The sequence below is a fragment of the Orycteropus afer genome, unplaced genomic scaffold, assembly GCF_000298275.1.
Source record: "Orycteropus afer afer isolate SDZICR_OR568_19922 unplaced genomic scaffold, OryAfe1.0 scaffold00091, whole genome shotgun sequence".
Classification (NCBI taxonomy): Eukaryota; Metazoa; Chordata; class Mammalia; order Tubulidentata; family Orycteropodidae; genus Orycteropus; species Orycteropus afer.
In genome coordinates this window covers 4,452,693-4,478,853 of record NW_006921678.1, presented here as the reverse complement: position 1 = coordinate 4,478,853, position 26,161 = coordinate 4,452,693, and the positions used below count along the sequence as shown (strand labels likewise).

The 26,161-nt window shown below is 37.9% G+C and overlaps 1 protein-coding gene across 1 annotated transcript in view; it reads right to left on the bottom strand.

Moving 5' to 3' along the window:
• The window catches only part of PAM (peptidylglycine alpha-amidating monooxygenase), a 219,629-nt gene that overhangs the window by 160,975 nt on the left and 32,493 nt on the right, over positions 1 to 26,161 (bottom strand). Inside the window, exon 3 of the mRNA XM_007942482.2 lies at positions 15,929 to 15,986. Within this exon, the coding sequence (XP_007940673.1) occupies positions 15,929 to 15,986 (58 nt within the window). The remainder of the gene's footprint in view (positions 1 to 15,928; positions 15,987 to 26,161) is intronic.

Below are 26,161 nucleotides of genomic sequence, written 5' to 3'. Positions count from 1 at the left end.
TAGAAATTAAAAGAAGATACTATTTTTACTGGCAATTCAGCAGGCTTTTTTTTTTTTTTTTTAAGTATCATATTGAAAAGGATGTCATAAAATGGGCACCACTCTACACTGCTCCTGATAATGTGAATGGTACAATCCTGAGAGGCTAAGAGAAAGGGATTTAAATCAGATACCTAAGTTTGAATTCCATTTCTTCTCACTAATTGCCTATTTGACACTGGGCATATAAATTACAAAACTTGGGTATTTTGTTTTTCCTAGTGAGAAGAGGTGGTTTTCATTTCTTTAGAAACCTTGCTACATATCCAATACTTATCCAGCCCTCAACCTCCTGATATAACTTTGGATCACTTCTTAAGCCATTCAAATACATCAGGTAACCTCTGGGTTTCATTTTCTCCATTGCCTCTTGGAACTCTCTGTACTGCCCTGTACATGGCTGCATGACTGTCAACAGGAGGTTTTGCCTCCCTGTTTCCTGCATCTATGTGTTATTCAGTTACAACAGTATATTAACAGGGAACTGTCAAAAAGCTGGATTCAGAAGAGGGCATGGAACGAGGGATATCATTGCATATGTCAGATGGATCTTGGCTGAAAGCAAAGAATATTAGAAAGATGTTTACCTGTGTTTTGCTGACCATACAAATGCATTCAACTCTGTGGATCATTACAAATTGTGGGCAATATTGTGAAGAATGGGAATTTCAGAACACTCAATTGTGCTTATGAGGAACCTGTACACAGATCAAGAGGCAGTTGTTCAAACAGAACAAGGGGATAATGCATGGTTTAAATCGGGAAGCGTGTGTATCAGGACTGTATACTTTCACCATATTTAATCAATCTGTATGCTGAGCAAATAATCTAAGAAGTTGTACTATAAGAAGAACAATGTGGCATCAGGATTGGAGGAATATTCATTAACAACCTGTGATAAGCAGGTGATACAACCTTGCTTGGTGAAAGTGAGGATGACTTGAAGCACTGACTGATAAAGATCAAAGACTACAGTCTTCAGTGTAGATTGCACCTCAGCATAGTGTAAACAAAACTCCTCACAAATGGACCAATAACCAACATCATGATAAATGGAGGAAAGACTGCAATTTTCAGGGATTTCATTTTGCTTAGAGACACAACCAACGACCATGAAGTGAAGTGAAGAAATCAGCTGACATACTACACTGGGCAAATCTTCTGCAAAAGACTTCTTTAAAGTGTTAAACAGCAAAGATATCACTTTGAAGGCTAAGGTGTGCCTGACCCAAACCATGGCATGTGAAAACTGGAAAATAAATAAGGAAGAATAAAGAACTGATGCATTTGAATTGTGGTGCTGGCAAAGAATATTGAAAATACTATGGACAGCCAGAAGAAGGAACAAACCTATCTTGGAAGAAGTACAGTCGGAATGCTCCTCAGAAGTAAGAATGGCCAGACCCCGTCTCACATACTTTAGTCATTTTGTCCAAAGGGATCAGTCCCTGGAGGATATCCTGCTTGGTAAAGTAGAGGGTCAGTGAAAAAGGGGGAAGATCCTCAAGGAGATAGATTGACACCATGGCTGCAAAGTTTGGCTCAAGCATAACAATGACTATAAGGATAGCACAGAACTAGACATTGCTTCCTTCTGCTTTACTTGGGGTCACCACGATTTAGAAATGACTTGGCGGCATCTAACAACAACAACATGTGTTATAAATGGAATTGCGCCCCCCTGAAATAAATATGTGTTTAAATCCTACACCCTTACCACCAGCTACTCCTCAGAAGGAAGGTTGGGCAATCTACTTCCATAGTGATACTGCCTCAGAAACTCAAGGAGAAGAAGTCATGAATCAGGTCTGACTTGACAGCACATAACAACAACAACGTACCTGTGAAATATGACCCTGTCTGGAAATAATGGTTTCTCTGTGATGTTAATTAGGTCATACCAGCATAAGGTAGCATAGTGGATAAGACACTTGCCTGCTAACCAGATGGCTGGTGGTTTAAACCCACCAGCCACTCCTCGGAAGGAAGGCTGGGCAATCCTACTTTCATAGTGATACTGCCTCGGAAACCCAAGGAGGGGTCGCTATGAGTCGGGTTTGACTCGACGGCACGTAACAACAACAACAACAAGCATAAGGTAGATTCTAAGGAGCTCTGGTGGCATAGTGCCCAAGGCATTTGACTGCTAACCAGAGGTTGGTGGTTCAAACCCACCAGGCACTCGGTGGAAGGAAGATGGGGCAATCTACTTCCATAAAGATTTACCACCTTGGAAACCCAAAGGGGGTCACTATGAGTCGGAATCAACTTGATGGCAGTGAGTTTGGTTTTAGTTTAAATCTAATCGCTTCTGAGCTATGAAGGAGCAGAATAAACACAGGGACACACACAGGGGAAGAAGACAAATGCATCTACAAGTCTAAGAATGCCAAGAGTCCCTGCAACTATCGAAGCTGAAATAGACAAGGAAGGACTCTCCCCTGGCTATGGACTTGAGTCTTCCTGAACTGTGAGAAAATGAAATTCTGTACTTTAAAGCGACCCACTTATGATATTTGTGCTATAGCAACACTACATAACTAAGACATCATGTCTTCCTCATTTTTGGTTTTCGTGGAACATTCTCTAACCACTTCCTGAGAAAGGTTAAAATGGGGGAATTTTTTTTTTTAATCTCATAGATTTGAAAAATTCTTTATTCTACTCTCCTACTTTATTATAATATTCCTGGGCATAGAATATGCTTTTTAATGCATAATTTTAAAGACATTGCTTCCTTATTTTCTAGTTTATAGTCTTGCTATAGGGATAGCTCAGGTCACTGTAATTCCTGACCCTTTATCAAAACTCAAACACTCACTGCAGTTAAGTCGGATCCGACTCATAACAACCCCTCTTTGGGTTTCTGAGGTGGTATCACTACAGAAGCAGATTGCCCAATCTTCCTTCCAAGAAGTGGCTGGTGGGTTTGAACCACCGGCCTTCTGGTGAGCAGTCAAATGCCTTAGGCACTTTACCACCAGAGTACCTGACCCTTTATATATTTACTAATTTTTCTCTGTGGAGAACTTTATTTTTTATTGAATCGAGTCCCAAAAAATTTGTGTTGTAAATTTAACTCCTATGCATGTGCATATAATCCTACATGAGAAGAAGGTTTTCTTTGTTACATTAATGAGGCACTATCAGTGTAGGGTGTGTCATAAGCCAATCACTTTAAAAAAAAAAACAAAAAAACCTCAGGCTATTTTTATCCTTCTGAAAAAAACTAATGAACTGGGCCAGTCCTCTACAAATCCATTTCAAAGACCTCATCCTGGTCTCAGATAACAGTTAGGGCACAAAGTTCCCATGGAGACCCCTCCAGCAAATTTCTGTAGACTGGGTAATTCTTACTCCCAGCATCCCTCCCCGCCTGAGCCCTTTTCCTATCTTCCCATCTTGGAGGCAGGACCCACTCACCACAAGGGAGTGTTGGCCAGAGGGAAGCTCCGCTCTTTAACCAACCAAGGCAAGGCAAGTCTTACCTTTCTACCTGGAGATTGACTTTGAAAAGCTCCACATTAGGGTTTTCCCATTCCATCTGGGGGCAGTGCATGAAAGAGCAAAGGGTGTACAGGGCCTTAGGCTCCCAGCAGCGTGCTCCCTGCTTGCGATGTAGTGGGGTGCCACTGCCATGGTGCTTGGCATTGAGGGGCTGCAGGTGATGCACTGATCGGGACACCAGGTCACTCAGCTCTGCGATGCTCCCCATGTGGGTTGCCAGCAAGGATTGCTCAATGATCCTCAACTCCAATTGGTTGTACTTGGGTAGCTCCCCAGGCTTGCCTGAATGCTGCAGGTCTCTGTGAAAATTCAGGCTGTCTGGTAGGCACAGCACTCTCAATCAGGCCTCTTGTGAACCCCATGGTCACTGATCTCCTTCACCCTTCTAGAGGCAGCTGCCCTAGCTAACCACCCTGGAGGAAGAGTCTCTGCTGACAGTCACTCCTGAAGACATGCTTTATTTGCCCAACAAATTTCACTCTGGTTGGTTGGTCCATTAAATGCTAGACAGTGCTTCTGGTTTTCTCTGTGATGCTCTATGTCAGGACGTAGGAGAGTCCCCATGGACTTGTGTAACTTGTATAGGAATACCCACAGGGAATGCCTGGAATCTGGTTATTTTCTTCCATTTCCCAGTCCATAATTATTTACTGAGAACATACTTTGGTAAATTATTCAGAATATTTACTCTTCTTCCCAGTACCCCAACTTCTATAGTGTACTTCTCTCCTCCTTGACTTTGGCCTTGACACTTTCACTTGCTTTGGACAACAGTATGTTAAAGGACAACATACCAAACATAAGCTGATCACTTTTGAGAAGTAAAAGGAACGGGTTAGGCAAAGAAGCAAGCGATTACAAATGGGGAAGACTGATGCCGCATGGAGATCACCAACTGACCAAAAAAGAGAAGCTGAAAGAGAGAAGAATTTTCCCCCAGAATGGACAGAGAGAGGCTTCTCTTAAGTGCCAGTACCCCAAATCTGGAGCTCTAACCTTTTCTCAGCATTTGTGAGAAAATAAATTTGTTCATTAAAGCCACCCACATATGGTATTTCAGTTACAGCAGCACTAAGAAACTAAGCCATTGTGATATTCTGTAATTTCATGATGGTATGCATTCTCTCTGGAACTTTTAGTATTTGGGTATTAAGTCTCCTTGATGAATTATGTTTCTGATTTATCCTCCCTCTCTCATTGATCTTTCTTGTTATGATCTATATTTCCAGAAATTTCCAATCTTGTCTCTTACTTTTTTTTTTACTGAAATCTATCATATTCCCAAGAGTGCTGTGTTGTTCTTGGATAGTACTATTTTATAGCTTCTGGTCCTGTTTTATGAGTTCAATAACTTTTCTTCTCTCTCTGAAAATACAATGACATTTCTGCTTTTATGCTCTATGTTGTCTCTGTCTCCTCCAGTTTCATTTTTATCTCCCCTTCTTTGTTTTGTTCTCTCCTTAATGTAGGATACCTTTCTTCAATATGTGGTGATTGTGGTAGTTAAGTTTATGTGCCAACTTCACTGGTTCTAGTTTTGAGTGGCTGGGAAGCTGTGTAGTTATTCTCCATAATGAGACTGGCAATCAGCTCCATAGTGGGATCAGCCACAAGAAGCTAAATAGCTGCTTTAGGGATGTGTTCTGCTTCCAGTATATAAGGAGAAGCTTTGGGAATGGTCTGCAGCTTTCTGGCACGCATAGACTCTGCATGTAGCTGAGTCTTCATTTTGCAGCCTGCCATGTTTCCTGCTGATCTTGGGACTGTCTCTGAATTTAAACTAGTGGCATGCACTGTTGTTTGCTAATATTGGGACTGTGCCATTTTATTTGTTGACCTTGGGCTTATTAGCCTTAGCAGCCAGCAGCTCATGAGTGAAAAGACACTTCTAGCTCCAGTGAGCTGGGAGTAAGAGGCAGAGCTGAAGCCCAAGGTCAAGGGGCTTTCACCCAGCCCCAAGAGCTTGGCACTGTGAACTTGGACTTCTAGCCTCCAAAACTGTAACAGAATAAACTCCTGTTTGCTAAAGCCACCCAACTGTGGGATTTCTGTTACAGCAGCACAAATGAACCAAAATAGTGATCTCTGTAAGCTCTTTGTTGCAGCTAGGCTCATTGCTGGATGGTGTCACTGTGGAGTGATACTGCCTTTTTTATTGGGAGAACATCCCAATAATCATATAGCTTTTTTTCTTGAGCAGACCAGTTTCCTTTACTCTTCTCGTGCTCCATTATATTCCTATGAAGTGTAATTATGGCCTATAGTATTCTTGGAGCTGAGGAAAAGTTGTTTGCTGGGGAGGACTCTAAACATTTAGAAAGTAGATTTTCACTTAGCTTCTTCCACTTTTTCAGTAGAGTATCTCACCTCTGCTATCAGTTCTGCCTGGTGTCCCCAAGACCAGGGTATCTCTCATTCAATCTCTTCAGAGAGTAAAAGTAAAAGGAAAGAAAAAGTGGAGGTTGTTGGTTGCCTAGATACAATTTCTAAGCTTTCCAAGGGTGCTGAGACATGAATTGACTTACTTCTTAATCCTCCTTTTCAGTAGGCATGATGCTTTCTGAGTTTTCTGGAGCCTTGTATGAGTTATCATTGTCTATCTACCTACCAGCTTCCAAAATTTTATTTATACCTTTTGGATGTTTGGATGTTTATTATCTCTCTTGTTCTTTTTGTTATGGTAGGGTTCTGCTTATTTTATTCTTTTCATTTCATTTTAGTCATGTCTTAGAAGGAAGTTGAAATGAATGTGTATATTAAGTTCATAATATAGCCAGAGTAACAGCACTATTTAGTGTTGTAATGTTTTGTAGCAAAACGTTGTTGTTGTTGTTGTTATGTGCCCTCGAGTCGGACCCGACTCATAGCGACCCCTCCTTGGGTTTCCGAGGCAGTATCACTACGGAAGTAGATTGCCCCATCTTGCTTCCGAGGAGTGGCTGGTGGGTTTGAACCGCCAGCCTTCTGCTTAGCAGTCAAACGCCTTAGGCACTATGCTACCATTAGAGACACCTAAATGTCAAACCATAGGGAAATAGATAAATGATAAAAGGCACATAAAATATTATGTACTCACTAAAAATCATATTTTATGGATATTTAATTACATAGGGGAAATGCTTATAATGTAAGGTATGATCCTAACTTATACACACACACACACACACACACACACATATATATATATACACAGAGAAGAAAACAAAACAAAAATCACACTTCTTTATTTGTTTCAGTATTTTGAAGCCTTTCATTTTATAATGAGCAGTTGCTATTATAATCAAGAAACAATTTTAAAAATCCTTTACAAAATATTTAAAAAATTGCTCCTATTCCTCTCCTTGCCTTTTTATTTACCTGAGGAAACCCTTTCCAAGGTAGTATTTGAATGACCAAAAGAATGTGATCACTCTATAAATACTCTGAGACAGGATTTCTGGAAATAGCTGCTTCTTCATGATTATGACCAGGCAAACTGGGATTTACCATCAGTAACTTCTACTGCAGCATATACCATTTGTGCTATCTCAGCTTTCTCTAAATAGTTTATACTAAGAAACTAGTACAACTTCTAGGGTGGCAGGGTGCCTGTTGGAAAATACCCCGTGGTCATCTAGGAGATGGAAAGTACATTAATCATGTTAGAGAATGTCCTAGCTGAAATGGGAAGGGAAAGGGTATGCAGTCAACTAATTAGAAATGAAAGCAGAAGAAAGGTGATGGAAAGTGACTCCAAGGACATGGGATCTCACACACATTTACAAATATACACATACACATGTGCATATCCTCCTATTTATTGTCAAATACTTCAAAATGTGTATATATGAGCACTGCACCTGCCAGACCTTGGTCTTTATACTCATGCTATCTAGTGACCCACAGTCTGAACAAAATTAGATTGTTCCTACAATTTTAGAAGCATCCCAACATCACCTGAACATGTGCTTTGTTTAGGAAAGGTCACATTTGGAAATACTCAAATCTAACTGGGCAGTTCAGCAATACACATTATTCGACATTCAAGAGAGATACTCTGGAAAATGAAAAGCAATGAATCATAAGATTAATTTAATCTATTTCTAAATTCAATGGCTTCTATCTCATTTGTATAGTGCAATTTGATAGATAGGGACCTGCCATCATTCACTAAGGAAAAGACACATTTATTTACTGGTCATCCATGTGAAGGAAAGAAGTGGATAAAGATGACAGTCAAATTTCTTGGCTCAGTGGGTTGCTGTCAGAGCCAATTCCTCTGAGTGTCTGTAAAACACCTTTTAGACAGCACCACAGTTCAGTGGTCAAATGCAGATGTTGTATCTTCAACCATTTCAATTGTGTGATTTCTTATTAAGATAGTAAATAAAAGCATTGCTCTTGGGAAATCTATAGTTTTGTTCAAAATATAAAAATTATACTTATTTTCATTATAGCCTTTCCCCAAACACCCACTTTAATTTACATTTAGTAATTTAATACAGATATATAAACATCTCATATATGTTATATTCTCTTATGTGAATAACAGCCATACTCACATGACAATTGTAACAGTATTTTTCAAATTATTAAGTATGTTTATCTAAAATGGGTCACATAAGTTGTCACACAAATGTTGTTGTTGTTCTTAGTTGCCATCAAGTTGTCTCGAACTCACAGCAGAAGGAAACACTGCCCAGTCCTGTGCCAGCTCCATGATTTTTGCTATACCTGAGCCCACTGTTGCAGCCACTGTGTCTGTATATCTCATTGTGGGCCTTCTCCTTTTTCATTGACCCTCCATTCTACCAAGTATGATATCCTTCTCCAGGGAATGGTTCCTTTTGACAACATAACCAAAATAGGTGAGATAAAGTCTGGCCATTCTCACTTCCAAGGAGCATTCTGGCTGCACTTCTTCCAGGACATATTTGTTAGCCTTTTTAGTAGACCATGGTACTCTTAGCATTCTTCTCCAATACCAAAACTCAAAAGCATCAACTCCAGCTCTCACATGCTAAGGGGCAACCATGGCTGGGATTAGGCGTAGCTTCATCTTCAAGGAGACATCCTCGTTCCTCATCACCTGACAGAACTCCTTTGCAGCAGATCTGCATAATGCAATATGTCATTTGATGTCTTGACTGCTGCTTCCATCGGTGTTGACCGCAGAATCAAGTAATATGAAGTTTTGACTTCAGTCTTTTCTCTACTTATTGTGATGCTGCTTTATTGACCCTATTCTGAGGATTTTTGTTTTCTTTATGTTGAGGTGTAATCCATACTGCAGACTGTAGTCTTCAATCTTCATCACTAAGTGCTTCAAGTCATCTCCCACTTCAGCAAGCAGAGTTGCATCATCTGTGTATTGCAGGTTGTTAATGAGTCTTCCTCCAAGCCTGATGCCACATTCTTCTTCATATAATCCAGCTTCTCAGATTATTTGCTCAGCATACAATTTGAATAAGTATGGTGAAAGGATACAACCTTGACATTCCCTTCTTGATTTTGAACCACGCATGATCTCCTTGTTCTGTTTGAATGACAGCCTCCTGATCTACATACAGGTTCCTCATGAGTACAATCAAGTATACTCTGGAATTCCCATTCTTCTCAATGTTATCCATAATTTGTTATGATCCACACAATGGAATGCTTTTGCATAGTCAATAAAACATAAGTAAACATCTTTCTGATATTCTTTGCTTTTAGCTAAGATCCATCTGACATCAGCAATGATATCCCTTGTTCCACGTCCCCTTCTTAATCCAGCTTGCATTTCTGGAAGCTCTCTGTCAATATATTGCTGCTATCACTTTTGAATTATCTTCAGTAAGATTTTACTTGCATGTGATATTAATGATATTGTTCAATAATCTCCACATTCTGTGGGACCACCTTTCTTTGGAATGGGTACAAATATGTATCTCTTCCAGTCAGTTGTCCAAGTAGCTATCTTCCAAATCTCTTGGCATAACTGAGTGAGTGCTTCCAGTAGGGCATCCATTTGTTGAAACATCTCAGTGGGTATTCCGTCAATTCCTGAAGCCTTGTTCTTTGCCAATTCCTTCAGTGCAGCTTCAACTTCTTCCTTCAATACCATTGGTTCTTAATCATATGACACCTCCTGAAAGTGATGAACATCAACCGATTCTTTTTGGTACACTGACTCTCTGTATTCCTTCCATCTTCCTTTGATGCTTCCTGCATCATTCAATATTTTGCCCACAGAATCTTTCAGTATTACAACTTGAGGCTTATTTTTTTTTCCTTCAGGTCTTTTAGCTTGATAAATGCCTAGCATGTTCTTCCTTTCTGCTTTTCTAACTCCAGGTCTCTGCACATTTCAGCATAGTAATTTGCTTTGTCTGCTTGAGCTGCTCTTTGAAATCTTCTGTTCAGCTCTTTTACCTTGTCATTTCTTCCACTTGCTTTAGCTACTGTCTGCTCAAGGGCAAGTTTCATAGTCTCTTCTGACATCCATTTTGGTCTTTTCTAGATTTCTTGTCTTTTTAATGACCTCTTGCTTTTTTCATGAATGATGTTCTTGATGTCATCCTACAATTCCTCTGGTTTTCGGTCATTGGTGTTTAATGCATCAAATCTACTCTTTAAAAGGTCTCTAAATTCAGGAGGGATATTATCAAGGTCATATTTTGGCTCTCATGGACTTGTTTTAATTTTCTTCAACTTTCAACTTGAGCATGCATATAAGCAATTGATTATCTGTTCCACAATCAGCTCCTGGCCCTGTTCTGACTGAAGATGTTGAACTTCTCCATCGTCTCTTGCCAGAAATGTAATCAATCTGATTCCTGTGTATTCCATCTGGTGAAGTTCATGTGTATAGTCGTCACTCATGTTGTTGAAAAAAGGTGTTTGCAATGAATAAGTCATTGGTCTTGAAAAATTCTATCATGGGATCTCCAACATTATTTCTATCTCCAAGGCCATATTTTCCAAGGTGACTCTTCTTTGTTCCAACTTTTGCATTCCAGTCAGCAGTGATAATAAACACCTCTCGATTGCATATTTGATCAATTTCAGACTGCAGAAGTTGGTAGAAATCTTTAATATACCCATCTTTGGCTTTGGTGGTTGGTGCATAAATTTGGATAATAGTAGTATTAACTGGTCTCCCTTGAGGCGTATTGACATTATCCTATCACTGACAGCATTATACTTCAGGACAGATCCTGAAAGAGTCTTTGTGATGATGAATGCCACCACTGCACTTCAATTTGTCATTCCCAGTACCGTAGATCATATGGTTGTCTGATTCAAAATGGCCCAAACCGGTCCATTTCAGCTCACTAATGCCTAGGATGGGAGCTCTGGTAGCACAGTGCCTAAGGCACTTGACTGCTAACCAGAAGGCTGGCAGTTCAAACCCACCAGCCACTCCTCAGAAGGAAGGTTGGGCAATCCTACTTCTGTAGTGATACTGCCTCAGAAACCCAAGGAGGGGTCGCTATGAGTAGGGCCCGACTCAACGGCACATAACAACAACGACAACAACAATGCCTAAAATATTGATCTTAATGTGTTCCATTTCATTTTCGACAACTTCCAATTTTCCTAGAGTCATACTTCATACATTCCATGTTCCAATTATTAATAGATGTTTGCATCTGTTTCTGCTCATTCTGAGTTTTGCCACATCAGCCAACGGAGGTCCCAAAAGCTTTACTTCATCTATATCGTTAAGGTCGTCTCTACTTTGAGGAGTCAGCTCTTCCCTAGTCGAATTTTAATTGCCTTCTGACCTGATGGGCTCACCTTCCGGCATTATGTCATATTTGTTTCAGGGCTGTTCATAAAGTTTTCCAGTAATATACCAGACAGTGTTTCACTGCTATTCGTAAGGTTTTCATTGGCCAATTATCTGAGAAGTGGAAGGCCTCTTCCTTCTTCTGAGTCTGTCTAAGCAGGAAGCTGGGCTGAAATCTCTCCACCATGGGTAACCCTGTTAGCATTTTGTAACACAGTGACATAGCCTCCAACCTCACAGTAACACATAAGCCACAACAGGACAACAGACTCACAGATAAATTTGTCTCCCTTAGTTGTTCCTAACCCCTCTGCACCTGCCTACCTCAGGCCCCGGTCTTAATATAGAGCCACAACCAAGGAAAAAGCAGCCTCCAAGCTCCAGGCTTGCCTACCTTAGGCCCTGGCCTTAATATACAGCCACACCCAAGCAAAAAGCAGCCTCCAACCCCTGGGGCTGACTACTTCAGGCCTCTGCCTTAATATAGAGCCACACCCAAGCGAAAAGTAGCCTCCAAGACTCAGCTGGCCTACCTCTGGCCCCTGCCTTAACAGACAGCACAACCAATCGAAAAGCAGCCTCCAAGCCCTGGGCCTGCTTACCTGAGGCCCCCGTCTTAATATAGAGCCACAACAAAGTGAAAAGGAGCCTCCAAACTCTAGGCCTGTCCACCTTAGGCCCCTGCCTTAATAGATAGCCACATCCAAGCGAAAAGCAGCCTCCAATCCCCAGGTCTGCCTACCAGAGGCCCCTGCCTTAAATAGAGCCACAACCTAGCAAAAAGCAGCCTCCAAATTCCGGGCCTGCCTTCCTCAGGCCCTGGTCTTAATACAGAGCCATACCCAATCGAAAAGCAGCCTCTAAGCACCCAGTCACACAAATAAAAAGCCTAAATTATGAATTATTCAAATGCAGTTCTGACTTTAACACCATTAAGGGACTTTGTCTTAGTCCTAGTAAGTAAGCTGAATCATACTCTGCTTTTTGTGATTTTCTTCAGAAACCTGAAAACCAAAAGGAGAAAGTCTTTTCACATAGTATAACATTTCTATCCTTGTTTTCCCAAGTTCTTCAAGGCTGTGACTTCCTTGAACCTGTATCACCCAACACCAAGCCCAACAAATGGCACACAGCAGAACTTTTTAAATGTGCTCAATAACCAAAATGTGTTTTTTTTTTTTTCTGAAGAACAATTATCCCTTATATTAAAACCAAGAATATACTATAAAGCAATATGGTAAATTGTCTGTTATGCTGCCTTAGAAAACGGCCAAACAAAATGCTTTCTAAGTGTGCATGCATGCATTCAGGAAACATTTATTGAGTCCCTACCATATCCTGTGGGATATATCTTTTTGGCATTCAAAATTAAAAAGGCACAGATAATGACAGCAAAAAGTATAAAATGATGAGTGTCTTAAGGAAAGAATTAACAAAGTATTATGAGTCTTGTTTAGAAGTCCTCATTTTTCAGCTTTATCTAATCTTATAATAAGGTGGCCTGAGACCCAGGTTTGGGGATCAGCCACAAAAAGGCTAATGCTTCATTCCCTGTGTCCTCAGAATCCCTTAGCATGGAAAAGCTTGGATACCTCACAAACAAATCTTACACTGTTAGAGTCTGGATAAACTAAGTATGATAAACTCTGTCATCATATAATCTATCTATCCAAGAATGTTTCCTTCTCCAAATCATTAAATACACATGTGTGTTGGGATTTCTTTTTGGAAGATGGTTTGACGTTTATTTTATTTTAATTGCAAAATCGACCAAATTATTCCCAATAGGGAGTGAAGGTAAGAAGTGAAAGAATATTTGTATTCATTGTGAAGAAGACACTGTGTGTTAATGCTATATTTTAACTCTTCTATTTGATAACTTCTTCCATTTCTTCCTTTTATCACTTCCTCCACACCTATATCGGTTATAATTGGAACAGCGCAAAACTATGTGGACACATAGCTAGTAAACAGCTTGCACATGTTCCATAATTTCTCTGACCACCTACGTCCTTTTCCGTAAAATGGCTTAAATATGCTTAGCTATCAGCATCTTAGGAGCTCTGGTAGCATAGTGCCTAAGGCACTTGATTGCTAACCAGAAGGCTGGCGGTTCAAACCCACCAGCCACTCCTCAGAAGGAAGGTTGGGCAATCCTACTTCTGTAGTGATGTTGTTGTTGTTGTTATGTGCCGTCGAGTCAGCCCCGACTCATAGCGACCCCTCCTTGGGTTTCCGAGGCAGTATCACTACAGAAGTAGGACTGCCCAACCTTCCTTCTGAGGAGTGGCTGGTGGGTTTGAACCGCCAGCCTTCTGGTTAGCAGTCAAGTGCTTTAGTCACTATGTGATACTGCCTCAGAAACCCAAGGAGGGGTCGCTATGAGTCGGGGCGACTCGACGGCACATAACAACAACAACAACATCAGCATCTTAGAGTGCATGGAAGATGATGGCTGATGGCAATGATGGTGGTGGTCTAATCATACAAGCAATGATTCCATACAAACTATTGTCCTAGGAGCTGACTGAAACATACATATCCCGGTCTCTGTTTCTCTAAGTATAAAATAGGACTACCTATAGGGCTGCTCAAAAAATTAAGTGAGGTAATACATGGAACATTTCTCCTACTTATCACCTTATATAAATGATTGTTTGGCATTTCACTTTGATTTTTCCACTTTCCAATTCTAATTTGCCTATACCTAAACTGCGGTGGTTTTTGGATTATTCACACAAATAAGCTGGTGGATAATAAATTAAAGAACTCACACTAAAGATGAAATAAACCTCTTTTTTAAGAAGGAACAAAATCTTCAATATTCACACAACCCTCCCAGAGATGAAGAATGTAAGAAGACCATTTAAGAACCTTAGAACTTTCACAATATCCCCAAATAAAGGGATAAAAAATGATAAGCAATAAAAGAAATATAATAAATAACTTGAAGTACAATAGTCTAGAACATTATGGAACAGTTCTCTCTTAGAAGAGAATTGCTTAAGAAAATGAAGAAACTTTAGCTCCTTGGGTATAATACAGCCCTTTATACATTTCCAGCAAATATTTTTCTTGACAAAATAAAATCACTTGGACTTTTCCATTTTAAATTATGAAAAAAACAAAACCATAGTTATATTAGGAGAGCAATAACACATTCCAGGATATATATAGTCCCTAGAGTCGTCAGCTCTAAAATCACATACTACCACCAGTTCCTAGAAATAAACCAGTAAATATTAAGGCAATACCCATAATATTGCCATAAAACAAGACAAACATATTTATACAGGTGTGTACAGTAAAGCGTACAAATTCAACTGCTCTAAATTTTGACAAAGAAATCACAAAGTAAGGAAACAAAAATTCATGTAAAGTTCCCTTTTATAGGTAAATGTTATTTTATTTTTTCCCCAGGGATGGAAAACACGTGGATATGAAATTGAAGACAACTTTACTCAAAGCACTACAGTTAGGAATTTAAATTACTTTTTCTGTCTTTGAAAGTATCTATTCAGTATCAGGGAACACTATCCTTCTTGATTTTTTTTAAGCTACACTCAACTTTCCAAGGTCTTTCATTGTTAGGAATTAACTATGGTGCAAATTTTGTTAAATAAATGTTGTTATAGGTTGTGTTTTCTGTTATGAATACAACTAAAGTCTGTGGAAAAATAAATGCACATTGCTCTGGCTTTGCAGGCCTATAATGTGCATTGCTCTGGGCAATGCCTCATGAAAATTCATCATTGGACTGCCCCAAGGCTACTGTACACATTTTATAACTCACATAATAGTCATTTCAGACAGCCACTTGAAGATTAGTTTCAAGGGACCAAAGTACAACTCTCATTACCATCACCTTCTCTCCAAAATCAACATCTCAAAAGAGGAAAGTGAAGTGGAAAAAATAAATCCATGAATAATTGGCCAATCACACCTCTTCTTTAAACAGTTAAAAGTTTGTCACAGGGATGTTTAAATTAAAACAACCTAGATGAAAACAATGGTGCTTTGTCAATTTTCTTATCTGATTTAAAGGCACAGTTAAGGACTTGTTGCCATTTAAGATTTCTCACTCAATAATATAAACAACAAGTCAGACCCTTCCTAATTCTTTCCTTTTCTTCCCTCTTTCTCTCCCTCCCTCTCCCCATACCTTTTATTCATTCCTGTTCTCCCCTCTTCTTTCCTTCCTTCCTATCATCTACCAGTCTGACAGGTATAATCTTAACTTTCCCCAATGTTGATTCTAAGTGTAGTCGATTTATAGTATGAACCAGAAGGTAAATAAACAGTCTGTTGAGCGGAGCAGAATTAAGCATCCAGCCACAGACAGAAAGCCAATATTATACAAATGGGACCACATGGTATTGGCAGCCATCAACACCTGCATGCAACTCCTTAACTACTATTACTCATGAATCTCTCCAGATACAGTTTGTAATCTTGTCTCTCAGTAGTGCTCTCTATTTGTCTCTGCATCAGGCATGATAAATGCATTTGACACACTCACAGTAAAAGATTAATATGCTCATAACCGTCAAAGAGAACCTCTTACTGATTTCAAATAGCGGCTCTCCCTTCAACTAGCCCTCCCACCAATGCCATTCAATTAATACTTACTCACGAAAGCTTCCTCATCTGTCGGCAAACGTAATGACATGCAGAAGTAAGTATCAGACTATTAAAGAGAGAAAGAGACAAAATTCAAATTAAACCACTGTTAGAATAGAAAAGATATTTACTGTTAAAAGCATGATCTCTATCACTGAAAAAGAACTACTGGTCAGTGGGCTGAGTGGACACTTAAAGGAAGGACTAAAACTAGAACTGAGGTACTCTCAACACTTTTCTGAAAATTCTCTTCCTAAATGATAAAGCAACTATCTGGAGTGATAGTTCTTATACTGTCACAGTTAAAAGACAATATTATAGATACTTCTATAAAACTGGGTCAAACAGTTTAATGAATGTGATTTTAAAATTATAGAAGTCTGCTTCAAATGATCATCTTTGCTTTTTGCAGTTACATATTTAATTTCCTGAATCACTTTACAACTGCCCCAAATATTAACCAGAGGATACAATGAGAAAAGTTGTTAATAAAATATAATATTTGGTTGTTCTCTTCTTACTTAAAAAATTTTTTAAGTAATAAAAAAAAAAAAAACATTAATTCAGTTATTCTTTCTTTTCCACTTATTGGTCTCTTACCTAACAGCAGTTTCTTCATGATCAAATATAGAAACTTCAAGAATTTTTAATGATAAAAGTTGAAATTTAAGAAGAATGGGCTTCGGGTGATGCATGCACTCTACTTCCTTAATGGAAATCTATATACAGTGAAGTGTGTGCTATGGTTGACAATATAACCAATATAAATATAAGCTGCACTCATTTAATAATTCATACTTTATGGATTATTACACAGGGCTGGAATCACGAATCTCCAACACACAAATAAAGATCATTCAGCTTTCCCTTAACATCTAAAAATTGTGAAATTTGTAGCTCTGTTTTTACTTCTGTGTTGGAAAGGCAAGGAGGTTCAAATATGCCATTTTCACATTAAACATCTTTAAATTTGAAAAGTTATAAGCATGTTATTCAGTTTTACTTACTAATTTTGTATATATCATTTTTGAATGGATTGTTTTGTTTTCTAAATTCTACACTGTCCTAAAGGGTCACATGAGTCGTAATTGACTCGTTGGCAATGGGTTTTTACTCTATTGATGAGGAAATGTGCTGAGAAATGCTGACACTATAGGAGTCGGGGCCGACTCGATGGCAAATAACAACAACAACAAGGGAGTTTATGCCACAAAAGCGCTGGAGAAATAAGCTATTTTCCAAAAACCATAGAATAAGAGGCAGAATAACACTTAAAAATCTTACAATTATGCATAAGTTTGCACATAAATACTTTTCCAATCTCTGAATAACCATTACAAAACATACTAACTGTTCAAAAATAAAAAATGAGCTCCAGAGTCTTTTCTATTTGATCATTCTGAGCTACTTGCAGTTTAAGACTGAAAGTTATATACATAATGGTTAAGCTCTTTGTTGGCTAGTAACTGAAGGTCAGAGGTTTGAACCTACCAGCTGCTCTGCTGGAGAAAAGACCTGGTGATCTGTTCTCGTAAAGATTTAAAGCCTAGGACACCTTATGTTGGAAGTTCTACTCTGTCTTGTAGGGTTGCCATGAGTTGGAATCAAGTTGATGGCACACTATTGCCACCAAAACATAGCCGATGCTGCTACTGTTAACTATGTCTAGCTAACACGCACTGCATGCTTACTATGTACCAGCATTGTTCTAAATGTTTGACTTGTAATGTATCATTTAATAACTAAAACAATCCTATATGATAGACAGATATTAATCACAATAATGATGATAACACAAATAACTAACATTTATTAGAAGTTACTGTGTGCCAGCATTGTTCTAAGTATTTTACATATATTAACATAACTAATTCTCAAAACACATTCCTATAATATAGGTATTATTGATATCCCCATTTTATAGATAAAGAAAATGACAAAAAGGTTAAATAACTTTGCTAAGGTCCTCTAGCAAGTAAGTATCCTCACACACTTCACTCACTGCCGTCAAGCCGGATCCAACTCAAAGTGACCCCTTCTTGGGTTTCTAAGGCAGTATCACTATGGAAGTAGATTGCCCAACCTTCCTTCCGAGGAGTGGCTGGTGGGTTTGAACCGCCAGCCTTCTGATTAGCAGTCAAATGGCTTAGGCACTACGCCACCAGATCTCCCAGCAAATAAGTATAGGAGCTGGAATTTGACCACAGGCAGTCTGACTAATGCATTACAAACAATTCAAAGCAATGTGATAATCAATGATGTAAATGCAAATACAAAAACAAAAGTAAATTTAAAGTAGAAACCCTATGGAGCACTTCTATTGTGTTCTATAGGGTCCCTATTAGTCAGATAACAAGAAAGAATCAAAGGGTTAGAATGAAATGTAACCTAAACTGTTCTTTTTAATTTGGACTTTTTTTTTTTTTACTCTATCTTTGATTTTATTATAAGCCATCTTAAGTTGTTTTTTAATATAGACATGTTAGGCATGAAATTATATTAAATGCGGCAAGTTGGTCCTGTTGATGATAAAAAGTAAGGAACATGAGGGTGGATACATACACGGAAAAAGGAAACTGCAATTTATATTCAGTACTCATCAATCCATACATAATGCTTGCTTTTGCCATGGGCTGCTCAATTTAAAATAAGAGTAATTTGGGATGTTTTCCTTCCATCACTTTATATTTTTGGCTCAAATGTTCTCTAAGAAGAAGAATGTGCTCATATTTCAATGGTTTCCTACAAAACAAGATGACATGAGGAAAATTTCTGCAGAATAAGAGTTTCTTGCAATCATTTTGGAAGAAAAAAGTCTATATTAGACATTGCATCAGTGTTCTACCACAGACCATCATATTCTGAGTTTGGTATTCCAATTTTTTTATGAGAAAGAGTAATTCTATTAGAAGAAAGTATTTTTTTTTTAATAAACTTATTTTTTAAAGTTGCTGTTGTTACACTGTCAGGTGCCACGAAGACAGTTCCAACTCATACAGACCCTATGTACAACAGAAGGAAACACTGCCCAGTCCAGTGCCATCCTCAAAATAGTTGCTATGTTTGAGCCAACTGTTCCTGACATTGTGTCAATCTATCTTTTAGGGTTTTCCCCTTTTTCACTAACACGTTACCAAGCATGGCATCCTTCTCCATCCACTGGTCTTTCCTAATAACATGTGCAACGTACATGAGACAAAGTTGCAGAATCCTCACATTAGAAGAGCATTCTGGCTGCACTTCAACCAATCCAGATTTGTTCATTCTTCTAGCAATATGTGATTTATTCAGTATTCTTTGCCAACACCATAATTCAAAAGCATCAGTTTTACTTCGGTCTTCCTTATTCATCAACCAGCTTTTACATACCATGAGGTAATCTAGCATGGATTTGGTCATGTGCACCTTAGATCTCAGGGTGGTATCTTTGCTTTTTAACATTTTAAAGAGGTCTTTTGCAACAGATTTTCCCGGTGTAACATGATGTCTGATTTCTTGATGGTGCATCTATGGGTGTTGACCATGAATTTAAATAAAATGAAGTATCTGACAACTTTAATCTTTTCTCCATTTATTATGATGCTGTTTATCGGTCCAATTGTGAGGATTTTCATTTTCTTTTTGTTAAGGTGTAATCCATACTGAAGACTGTAGTTTTCGATATTTATCAATAAGTGCTTCAAGTCATCTTCACTCTCAGCAAACAAGGTTGTGTCATCTGCATATCTCACGTTGCTAATGGTTCTTCCTCCAATTCTGATGCCATGTTCTTCTTCATATAATCCAGCTTCTCGGATTATTTGCTCAGCATGCAGATTGAATAAGTATGGTGAAAGGACGCAACCCTGAAGTACATGCTTCCTGATATTAAACCATGCAATATCCCCTTGTTCTGTTCGAATGGTAGCCTCTCGATCTATGTACATGTTCCTCATGAGAACAACTAAGTGTTCTAGAATTCCTATTCTTTGCAATGTTATCCATAACATGTTATGATCCACACAGTCGAATGCCTTTGCATTATCAATAAAACAGGTAGACATCTTTCTGGTATTTTTTGATTAAGTATGTTTTTTGTTTTACTTCATTTCATTCTCAAAACTCTAATGTGAATAATCCAATAGGTACTGCCCTTTCTACAGAAATGAAAACCGAGTCATAGAAAGCTTACCGATTCCCCTAATGACACACAGCTAATAAGCATCCCAAAACCAAACCAAACCCACTGCCTCGAGTAGTGTCTGAGTGCCTAAGGCATTTGACTGCTAACCAGACAACTGTCAGTTCAAACCCACCAGCTACTCCTCGGAAGGAAGGTTGGGCAATCCTACTTCCATAGTGATACTGCCTGGGAAACCCAAGCAGGGGTCGCTATGAGTCGGGGCCGACTCGACGGCATACAACAACAACATCACTATGGAAGTAAACTGCCCAACCTTCCTTCTGAGGAGTGGCTAATGGGTTTGAACCGTCAGCCTTTTGGTCCCACTTAGGGTTAAAATCAAGTCCCCACACTTTTAAGATCATTAAAGACAATTAGGTATCTTTCTTGCCAGTAAGTATCATTCTAGTTGAATTGTGATTCAGGATATTCCTTGAAGTCTTTATGTCTCTGTTTTTCTAACTATGAGACTAAGTTTATATTTTAAATATTACTTAAGGCACTCTATAAATAAATGATTAACTTTTTTTTAACAAGATACATATATAATGACTAATGGATAGTACAATGACCTTTGTTACATTATTATTATGAGCTCATTTTAACACAGAGAAAGAAAGATGATTTAGGTGATTACAAAATAGTGATACATCAGTACAGATTAATTTCTATAGACGTGATCAAGAATAGATGCTTACTTTAAATTTAAATTCCATGCTACAAGCATCAGTCTGTGAAGGAAATTTAAGACTATAATAATTTGTGATCACAGAGTTAGTTATGATCAGTCCTGTGATAGAGCAACTTTAAAAAAAAGGCTGGCATTCTGAGCATAACTTCGCAAGGTGGCAATATAAGAAAGCTTGAATAGTACATTTCTGAAAGTAATAAAATCACTATTAAAACCAAACTCACTGTCATCGAGTCAATTCCAATCCCCATGGAGTTTCCAAGGCTGTAAATCTTTACAGAAGCAGACAGACTGCCTCATCTTTCTTCTGCAGAGCAGCTGGTGGGTTCAAACCACCAACTTTTTGGTTAGCAGCCAAATGTTTTAACCACTACATCACCAGAGTTCCTTTTTAAAATCACTGTTAGAAGTAGGTAACTAGTCCTATTTTTCTTTTTTTGCTTCATTAAACATGCTATTTAAGCATACTTAGATTAGGTAAATATGAGCCCATAGTCTGATTCAAAGAAACTCAGATTACTTAAACGTACTATCAATTCTTAGAGCATGTAAAAGGAAGAGCCTCCTACTTCATTCTAGAAGCTTTCCTGTCATAGTTGTTTCCCACAAAAATAATGCCAGGTGGTAAGTATTACAGACATCACTTTAAAAATAGAGAAACTACGGCTAAGGAGGTTACGTAAATGTTTGAAGTTAAAAAAAAATTAAATATTAATGAAATCCAATTAGAACTCAGTTTGCTAAAGCACTTCTCTTTCCACTATGGAAAAATGGCTATTATTTTTAATATTTTTATATTATTTAAATATCATTTAATTTTAAAACATTAATATTTCAATAGTATTTTTCAAACCTCTGTCTTACTGAAAAGAAAAAGTTATCAGTTCTTAGACATAAATTTAGTTGACTTGATTAATGGAGAAATAAAAGAATCAAAGACATAAAATTTAACCTAAGTTTTAGTCCAAGTTCTCTAAATTTTCAATAGTACCTGATAACATTTGCATGAAATCTTGTTGAAAAGTTGCAATGAGCTAAAGTCATAGCTATTTAATGCTGGCCCTTTTTTATTTCTGCAAAATAAAGCTATTTAAAAACATATACATAACTCAGATCAATGTTTCCCTCTAACACATTCTGAAGACAAAAGAGCATCTTACTGACTATTATAATCATATTTTGCCCAAACACTGCTCTAGAAAGGATGTTCAATTCAACCCAAGCTACCTTTCACAATTTTCCATCTGTCATCATCACAAATGTCCCTTTTCTCTCAGTGGGAAGAACACTGTATCTGAGCTTGGAGCCACGAGACTGTCTGTAAAATACTATGGATTCAAACTGCTAACATAGACTCAGATATACAAAAAGAGAGAAAAAAGTCTCCCAGTGGTATCTGTTCTGGCACATCAGCCAAATCTGAATCAAAAGGGATATGATGTTGCTGATGCTTCCTTAGCACTACTACTGGGGACTATTCAAGTAAAGCATATTTTTTCTGATAAAGGAAAGTGTGTTCAAAATAGAAAAAAAAGAAAACCTTATTACTAAAATGTTTCTTTTATTCTATTCCTACTCTTTTTAAACAATGAGTTCTCATGTAGATAATAGCATTCAGTAATATCTTTGTTTACAGTATCTAAAAAAAGTGGCTTTTTTTAATTTTGATTTAGTCATTTATGAGACAGAGATGCAGTGATTTCTATGAAATAGGTAGTTAACAACTGCTTATTTAAATTAATATGGGACAAACAAAACCATCTGTATGCTATTACATGTGAAAATTGTTCACACAGAGGCAGTAATTTTTGTTTTGGGGAATCAGAGGTACCATTCAGATTTTAATGTTGAGTACTATGATTTGATTGTGATTGGATAATATCCTCACAGCTCTTTTATTATGCAAGTTTACAGAAACCCCCACAGACCACCTTGCTTAAGGAGATCATTCAATGTGTTGACAAAAACAGGTATACAAATACACATGATCCAGCTTTACCTGGATATGGCCCTTATGCTTATTTCAGTGACTATTTGCAAATTGGTTGTTCTCTGTGAATAGGCTACAACCCACAGAAACATTGTATTGTCTCTCTGGTAACCTGCCATATTCTCTGGTAACTTTTCTCAGTAATATCTTGTGAAATAACCAGAACCAGCAGAACCACCTTATGATGGCAATTACGACTTCGCACCTTGGAATAATTTTTGCAAGGTAATAAACTCTATATTAACCCCAGATCATTAACATTTTAAAATTCAAACCAGATAAGCCTTTAAAGATTCATAAAGCCCTACACATGCACACAGTACTCAATTCAGGCCTAAATTACTTAAGTTCTACAAAGAACTAGTAGAAATCTTAGGGAATGAGAATGGTCCTGCCAGTTCAACAGGAAAGAAGTACAGAAAGTGATCAGGCCTTTTTTGACAAGAATGCTGATTTTGAGAGGAAGAAGGCAACTGGAAAATTATTTTTTAGAATTTTCTTTTAAATTGAGCCAGATAGGTAATAGAATCAAGTTGCTATTTCCCAAAGTGATTTTAATATATGCATAATAAACTTCTAGATGGTCTTTGTACTTTCAACCTCATCCTAATATAAAAGGACATTAGAGCAAAGGGAAATTATACAAAAGCTTAAAGATTTCCTGAAGCAAAAAACTCAGGTTTAAAAAACTACCTACCACTGTGAAACCACAACTTAGGACACTTAAATGCACATAAAACTCACTAAATTCTTACTTTATCACTTTTGTGTGTAATGTATTTTATTTGTCTTTCTTCACCATATTAAAAGAAAAAAAAAAGTAATGCTGTCCATTTGTATTTCTTAGGCTATGGAAGAGATAGTCACAGGGAAAACTTAGTGTGAAAACATTCCCAAATAATTAATAGAAATATCCTCCCAAACTCTCTACTCTTGACCTTACTATTAAGGTAAGCTCCATCCTCAACTTTTTTTGGTGTTCATTCCAATCCAGAATATAAATTTCTTGTGATTGTGTCTGTCTAGCATCCTCAGCATTTAGAAAAGTATCCCATACTGGGAGCTCTGTAAATATCTGTTGATTGTTGAATGTACCTTCCTCCTTTGGTGGCAATAAACTCAACAGTTTAAGGAAGGCTGAACTGAGACCTGTATTATAGATGCTGCCTAATTAGGGTTTTATACAGCATAACTTTTTCATATGTATTTTATCCTTCAGTTGATTCATCCCAGAATCCCATTTGCATTTTTAAACTATCATCACATTGTGGCTGTTGATGACAAGATTCTCAATGCCAAGTAGCTCAAATGGAAGCTACTTTGCTGGCAAGAGCACTTCTTTGGGAATTACAATTCTGTATGAGCAAATGATGAGGGGGGAAAAAAACATTTTGGAGAGGGAACAGCTGTCTTACAGCTTCACACACTTTCATTTACAAGTAAGCAAAAATGAATATACTAGTAACAGTCTATAATTAATCACCTGTGACACAAGGAGGAGCTCTGGTGGCAAAATGCCTAAGTCCTCTGACTGCTAACCAGAAGGTTGGCAGTTCAAACTCACCAGCTGTTCTGCAAAAGGAAGATGGGGCAATCTACTTCCGTAAAGATTTACCACCTTGAAAGCCCAAGGAGATCACTATGAGTCAGAATTGACTTAATGACTACGGGTATGGTGTTTTGTTGTTTTTTTTGGACACAAGAGGGCGGTGATAGGGTGGAATCTAACTTGGCTTGGTGGTTTATGGGGGAGTTTTATGAAAGGAAAGTGTGCTATTCAACAGAGATTGCTGGTGACCTTACCACTTACTTCCCTCCCTGTTAAATCATTCTTTCATGCTTTGCATCAAGTTTTCCTGAACCTGGAAGCAGTGAAATTTCTGAACTTTGTGCCAACATGAACTATTTACATTCATGTCTCTTTCCTTTAGCACCAGTGATTAAAAAATGACGGCATTTGCCAAATCTGTTTGGGGATGTTTCAGGCTCCACAATCACTACTCCAAATATCCTATTTCTATGCCATATACTAAGTGGCTTGCATTTGATTCCAGGAAGCACAGCAGCATTGAAGAGAAGATACTTGAAAGGTTCTGTCAATTACAATTTGTGTTTTATTCCATTCTCTTGAAGTTTGAAATGAACCATCAAAAGCAAAGTGGTCTTCTCAATTTCTGTTCTCTCTGGATTTGTTCTCATATTATCTTGCAATAGTCATCTCATTTATACACACTTACCTTTAAACTCTCTTTCAAAACCTGTGTAGAAAGCCATTCTCCCACTCACCCCATTCATTCATTCAGCAAACACATGTACTAAGCAACTCCCAGGAGCCAAACACTGTGCAACATTCATATAACTGGAGCAAAAATATACATGGCCTGTGGCCTCATGGAGATTACAGTCTATTGGGATAGAAAACAATTTTAAAAATCATATAAGTAAGTGTTAAATTTTAACTGTTTTAAAATTTCAAAGAAGTTCAGGTTGCTACAACAGTCAATAACTCAAGGGAAATTATTTAGGTGAAGGGGAAAGGCTATGTTTTAGGCAGAAGAAATAGTATTTTCAAAGGTCATGCAACTGAAGAAAACTTGGTGTGGTGGAGAAAACTAAAGGTAATGTATACAGACAGCAGAACATGTTTTAAATTGGGCTCGAATGATAAGATATGGGACATAATGTAGTACCTTGTAGTCCATGTTAAGGACTTCAGTTGCTTTGTTTTTCCTGAGAGCAAATCAAAGCAACTGAAACATTTTTACTGAAAGCTGACATGAGGCCAGAATTAATTAGATGAGGCCAGTAAGGAAACCATGGCAGTTGTTCAGAAAAATGATGATGATAGCTTAGGTAGTGGCAATAGAAAAGGCAAAACGAATACAGACTCTGGAGACACTTAAAATGTAAAATAGACATGAGTTAGGGGCAGAAGGTAAGAAGACAGTGTCAAGGATGGTTTTTAGATTTCTGGCTTGCATAGCTGAGAATATTATTTGAGATATGAAACACAAAGAAGAATAAGGTTGAAGGAGAAAGCAAATGACGAAGGTGGTGTTGAACATGTTGAATTTGAAGAGCTTTGGAAAATCTACACGTAATGTTGAATATGCATTCAATCAAAGGCCTGGAGCTCAGAGGAAAGGTCTGGCCTGGTGATATAAATTTATGAGACAAAAATGGGAAATGAGACATGAATGGGTGGGAATTAGGCAATGGATATAGAGGAGGTCACTTAGAGAGTAGAAAGAGAACTGACATCTGTGAAGGGGGTGGACAGGGAGTATAGAGGAAAGCCCAGAGAGTGCTGTCATGGAAACCAAGGGAGGAGAATGTTTTTAAAAGAAGAATTGACAATTTCTCTAATCAAAATCCATATGTCACAAGTATCCTCATAAA